The sequence below is a fragment of the Copadichromis virginalis genome, linkage group LG3 (assembly GCF_057382275.1).
Source record: "Copadichromis virginalis isolate Kocher_CV1m ecotype Utaka linkage group LG3, C_Virginalis_male_GT1.1, whole genome shotgun sequence".
Classification (NCBI taxonomy): Eukaryota; Metazoa; Chordata; class Actinopteri; order Cichliformes; family Cichlidae; genus Copadichromis; species Copadichromis virginalis.
The window spans coordinates 12290122-12296121 of NC_140620.1; the positions used below are offsets into that span (position 1 = coordinate 12290122).

General features: G+C 44.5%; 1 protein-coding gene across 1 annotated transcript; it reads left to right on the plus strand.

The window, feature by feature from the left end:
• The first annotated feature begins 3788 nt into the window (after positions 1-3788).
• Positions 3789-5171, plus strand: LOC146712816 (nuclear factor 7, ovary-like). The gene has a single exon (XM_085437090.1). The coding sequence runs from the start codon at positions 3789-3791 to the stop codon at positions 5169-5171; it is 1383 nt and encodes a 460-aa protein (XP_085293216.1).
• The last annotated feature ends 829 nt before the right edge of the window (positions 5172-6000 follow it).

Consider the following 6000-nt stretch of genomic DNA (forward strand, 5'->3'; position numbering starts at 1 on the left):
TCTCCTGCTACAATGAGGGCTGCGCCCGGGTCCTTGTTTTGAAGCGAGCTCAGCACATCATGTAATTCGGACAAAGCCATACCTGTGTCCGCTTGGGGTGGGATGTAGACCACCGTGGCGATGACTGAGGTGAACTCACGGGGCAGATAGAAAGGGCGGCACTTAATGCTCAGGAACTCCAGATGTGGCGAGCAGCCGCTGGAGAGAGTAGAAATGCTCCTGGCATCACACCACTTTCTGTTTACCATGAAACACACTCCTCCACCTTTGGTTTTGTTCGACTCTGCCGTTCTGTCCGCGCGGAGCACAAAGAATGAATCCGACGGAGTTACGGCCTCGTCCGGCACGGTGGGGGTCAGCCATGTCTCCGTGAAGCACAGAATTTTGCAGTCCCTCATGTCACGTTGGAAGGTGACCCTTGCTCTTAGGTCATCGAGCTTGTTCTCCATGGATTGTACATTGGCCAGTAGGATACTGGGCAGTGGTGCGCGATGTGCCTGCTGTCTCAGTCTGTTCCTAATACCAGCGCGTTTTCCCCGGCGCTTCTTTGTTCTGCGCCTCGGATGAGCGGCCCGTCCTTTGTTGTTCTCCGCGCCGCGTAGAATCTCTGGCGGCCAGGAAGGGTCAGGTTTAAAAGTGTCCAAGATTAGATGTGCAACCTTGGCACCGATGTTTACAAGTGATCCGCTGTCGTATACTATAAGACTAGAGGATTTTGGGATGTAAACCAGAGCAAAAAATAAGTAAAAAACAAGAAAAGTGGATAGTCGGAGCGGAGCGGTCAGGAAGGCGTCTGGACGTGGCCGCGCCATCTTGGTACTTAGTAGAGAAACCTTAGTAGAGGTTTCTTAGCAGCGATTTGACCATAAAGCCCCAAATCATGCAGTCTCTTCTGAGCAGTTGATGTAGAGCTGTGTCTGCTACTGGAACTCTGTGTGGCATTTATCTGAGCTCTAATCTGAGGTACTGTTAACATGTGATTTTTGAGGCTGGTGACTTAGATAAATTTATCCTCAGCAGCAGAGGTGACTCTTGGTCTTCCTTTCCTGGAGTGGTCCTCATGTGAGCCAGTTTCGTCATAGATTAACTGACCTTCAGTTCCTAAAGTGATGATGGACTGTCATTTCTCTTTACTTAGCTTATTGGTTCTTACCATATTATGAATTCTAGCAGTTGTCAAACAGGGCTTTCAGTGTGTACCAACCTGACTTCTGCACAAGACAACTGATGGTTTGAACACCATTAAGAAGTAAAGAAATTCCATTAATGAACCCTGACAAGGCACACCTGTGAAGTGAAAACCATTTCAGCTGACTACATCATGAAGGTCATTAAAAGAAGGCCAAGGGTTTGCAGGGTTTGCTTTGTTTGTCAACAAATCATTCATGCACGTCCTGAGGCTCTGCAAGAAAATGAGCCAATGAGAAACCCGGGGCACAAAATATTAAACCACAAAACACACAATCTTGACTTTTTTCACAGATCATAACTGTGTTTATATTCATCATAGAAATGGTGCTGTATGCGATGTAAGACAGTTAAAGGCTGTTGTAACACAGCAAATCTTGTTAAAAAAAAAGGTTTGTCACTCGACGGGAGTCGACTCTTCTGATTCATTACCTTTGAGACAAATCAGTAATAGGGAAGTTGTCGTTTGTATTTTTATAATCAATTCAAAGTCATCATTGGGCTGTTGAGCAATGAGTGACATCTGTCGACAAGTCTGATGAGAAGAATGAGAGCACTTCCTGTCAGGAGAATAATGGTAGCCCAAGCCAGACTGATACACAGGATAAAGCTCAGACATTTGTTAACCATGTAGATTAACTTTTGGTTGGAGTTGAAGACAACCCTCAGCAGCAGCTAGCTCTCCTTTAAGCAGGTAAACGCCTCCTGAGCTGCCCTATTCCACTGAATACACACTTTGGGAGAGATATATGAGCGCTAATACAATCGGGCTGAAATCTTTAATGAACCATCTGTAAAAATTGGCAAAGCCCAGGAAACGCTGGCGTTGTCGACGGTTTGGAGGCTGGGGTCAGTCCAGAACTGCTTAGACCACTGGGTCAATTTTTAAGTTTCCTTGTGTGATGAGGAATCCCAGGAATGCCACAGTGTCCACCTGAAACTCGCACTTCTCCGCCTTCACAAAAAAGTCAAACAAGCTCATGCCGCTGCAGTAATCCTTCCAAAGTGACAGCAGCTAGCGCGGGGGAAGCAGAGTCTGCAGAGTCCATAGTTGTGGACTATTCTGTCACAAGGCAGGAAGGACTCAAGCGCAGACCGAAAAGCACAATACAGTTCCTTTTATTTACACACAACACCGGGTTCTTGTATACACAGGTGAGAGAGGGGAATCCAGAGGGGGGCACAGGGGAGGTCAAGGAATAGAGGCTCTTCACACACGGGTGATTCTTTGCACAGCTCCAAATGCTACACACAAGCGACTTAGCTCGCCCAGGGCTCCAAGGAACGGGGAAACCTGCACACAGGAACAAGAGGTCACACCAGTGAAACATGAAGAGGAAACTTAGAACCAAGCGAACGAAGGCTTACTAACGAGATTATTCAATAGTCCAGCGTGGAGAGGTTCCCAGCCACAGCCTTATGTAGTGGATGCTGATAAGGTAATGCACCCCAGGTGCATGATGACTTAACGTGATGACTTAAAGGTTTGAGGGCCAGGGGCAGGAGCCCGCAATGAGATCCACCCAGGCAACGCATGGTGAGCTTGAGAGAGAAAGGAAAACAAGAAAACACATGTAGACAACCTGGGCCAGCTGGGCAGACCATGACAGACCCCAAAAGATGAATCCTATTTACCCTGACAGGTTTCCTCAGTTCTTAATCTTTTAGTAAATTAAACTGAAGTCTGAATGTCTTGCAAACATTTTCTTAATATGAAAAAGTTTTGGATTTTTGTTCAGTAAATGTTCACTAACTGTTCAGTAACTGTTTATTGTTCTGGTGTTCTGTAAGAATATAATTTTAAAAAGGATTCCTGACTTGAGAAACAAGTTCATGGGATTTATAATTAATGAGCTGATTACTTGTATTCTTGTCACTAAAGACATGAAATCAAATGTTTCTATTCCTGCGTTACTCTCTAATGTAATGCAGTCAAATAAACAGAAAAACATACTTGAAGATCAAGTAACAGTTTTTTTAAAAAAAACTCACAAACAGCTACACCAGTGAATGACACTTTATTTTCTAAAATTCAAAAACGTTTTTATGTCGTGGCCTGTGCAAGTGAAATCAACCAAAACCTTTTTCTCAGCTACAACCAGGTAAAATGTCTAAGTTAAGGTATGAAAAACTCGTTTAGGAGTGAAGAAACAGCCTACATAAAAGGAAGGCGAATGAAGATCCACCCCTGACATGATTTACCTGCAACAAACCAGGAAATCTGCTGTTCCTCTTCCTAATTAAAGAGAGATGCACAGACTTTGTAAAAGGAAGGTGTATGAAGCTCTGCCCCTCACATGACTCAATTGAGAAAAACGAGGAAACAGGCTGTTTCTCTTCCTGATTAAAGAGAGACGCACAGACGATCAGACTGAGTTCAGACCAAACTAGCAGCTTCCTCTGAGTGAGTCCAGCTACAGGAGAGAAAAGTGGAAAACTTCAACACTGCTGCTTCAAGCTGCTGACGCTCCACACACTGAATGTGAGTTTGAGCAAAAACACGACTCAAAGGAAGTTTCAGTGAAGGTGGTAGAGGAGGGAGGGGAGCCAGGACTGACTGTACTTCCTGTCTGCTGTTTTCAGCTTCACTCACAGACTCAATGGCTTCCAGATCAGAGGATGATCTCTGCTGTCCTGTCTGTCAGGAGGTCGTCACAGATCCTGTTCTTCTGTCATGTAGCCACAGCTTCTGTAAAGACTGTCTGAAGAGATGGTGGAGAGAGAGACCAACACACGAGTGTCCAGTTTGTAAGAGAAGATCTTCAAGGTCAAAACCACCTTTAAATCTGGCTTTAAGGAACCTGTGTGAGTCGTTCTTACAGGAGAGAGATCAGAGAGCTTCAGAGGCTCTCTGCAGTCTGCACTCTGAGAAACTCAAACTCTTCTGTCTGGACCATCAGCAGCCAGTGTGTGTCGTCTGCAGAGACTCAGAAAAACACACCAATCACAGATTCAGACCCATCGATGAAGCTGCACAACAACACAAGAAGGAACTTCAGGAAACTCTGGAGCCCTTAAAGAAGAAGTTAAAGGTTTGTGAAGAAGTTCAAGTGAAGTTTGATCAAACAGCAGAACACATTAAGGTCCAGGCCCGACACACAGAGAGGCAGATTAAGGAGCAGTTTAAGAAGCTTCAGCAGTTTCTAGCAGAGGAAGAGGAGGCCAGGCTGGCTGCACTGAGGGAGGAAGAGGAGCAGAAGAGTGGGATGATGAAGGAGAAGATGGAGGCTCTGAGCAGAGAGATAGCAGCTCTTTCAGACACAGTCAGAGCCACAGAGGAGGAGCTGAGAGCTGAAGACGTCTCATTCCTGCACAACTACAAGGCTGCAGTGGAAAGAGTCCAGCGCTGCCCCCTGCTGGATGATCCACAGCTGCCCTCAGGAGCTCTGATAGACCAGGCCAAACACCTGGGCAATCTGACCTTCAACATCTGGAACAACATGAAGGACATCGTCTCCTGCACTCCTCTCATTCTGGACCCAAACACTGCTCATCCAGAGCTCATCCTGTCAGAAGATCTGACCAGTGTGACACGAGGAGAAGAGAGGCAGCAGCTTCCTGACAATCCAGAGAGGTTTGATTTTTTCCTCCCTGTTCTTGCCTCTGAGGGCTTTAACTCAGGGACTCACAGCTGGGATGTTGATGTTGGAGACAGTACATGGTGGAGACTGGGTGTGTTAGCAGATTCTGTGCAGAGGAAGGGAATCATAACATTTGGATTATGGGCAATATTGTTTAGTCTAAGTAAATACTACACACTCTCACAATCAGCTCTATACACTGCTCTCCCAATTGCAAAGAAGCTCCAGAGGATCAGAGTGAATCTGGACTGGAACAGAGGAAAGCTGTCGTTCTCTGATCCTGATACTAACACACACATACACACCTTCACACACACTTTCACTCACAGGATGTTTCCATTTATTGAAACTGATGGTAAAATGAAGGTGTTGCCAATGAAGGTGTCAATGGAGATGATTTAGTTTGCTGGGATATGGACTGACATGTGTTGAATGGCAGGAGCAGTTTGTTGTTCTCTTCTTGTCTGTTTATGACAACAATAAATATATTGGTGAAACAATGATTCATGTTTAACTCCATATATGAAATGTTTCTGATCTTTGAATTCTGTTTGATTAAACACTTTCTTCATGACACAAATGAGATTTCAGTGTATTAATAGAACTAAATAAGATCAGAGTTGAAAGGCTGGAATATTATGTACGTGCTTCACTGTCAGTATCTTCAGGGGGATTCAAAGTCATGAGATAAACTAGTGTAGAGAAAATCATCTGAGCTTTATTTTGTATCAAAGCAGAGCGTGTCGTCCAGCCAGAGGAATATCTCCGACTGCTTCACATGGAAACATCAGCAGGAAGTTTGTAATGACTGAGCTTGTTTAATCAGCTCGTTTTTCCTTCATTTACAGTAGAAGAAGAACTGAAAGTGTGTGTGTGGACTAAGACTGTTCACTGTCAGTACAAATAAATAAGGGGAAGTGATTTAAAGTAGCAAAGCGCTCTTTTAGAGCCTTACAGAGAATTTACATTTCCAGTCTGAATCCTGTAAACTTCACATGATTATCCAACATGAACCTGCATTCATAATCCCTTCATGTGTGCTTTAATTCAACATCTGAGGAGAAAATCAATCTTTTCACCCTGCTGACAGTCCCATACTCAACAATCAGGCAAAAAAAGCAAGTCTTTACAAATAAAGTTGCTCCACCATTTTCCTTCATGCTTTCCAACCACTGTGAGATTTTCAGCTGTGAACACGTGTAGTGAATATATGGTTTCTCTGTAACCTTGG

Excerpts from the sequence above, each read along its gene's own strand:
- LOC146712816 (XM_085437090.1), top strand. The coding sequence starts at position 3,789 with ATGGCTTCCAGATCAGAGGATGATCTCTGCTGTCCTGTCTGTCAGGAG.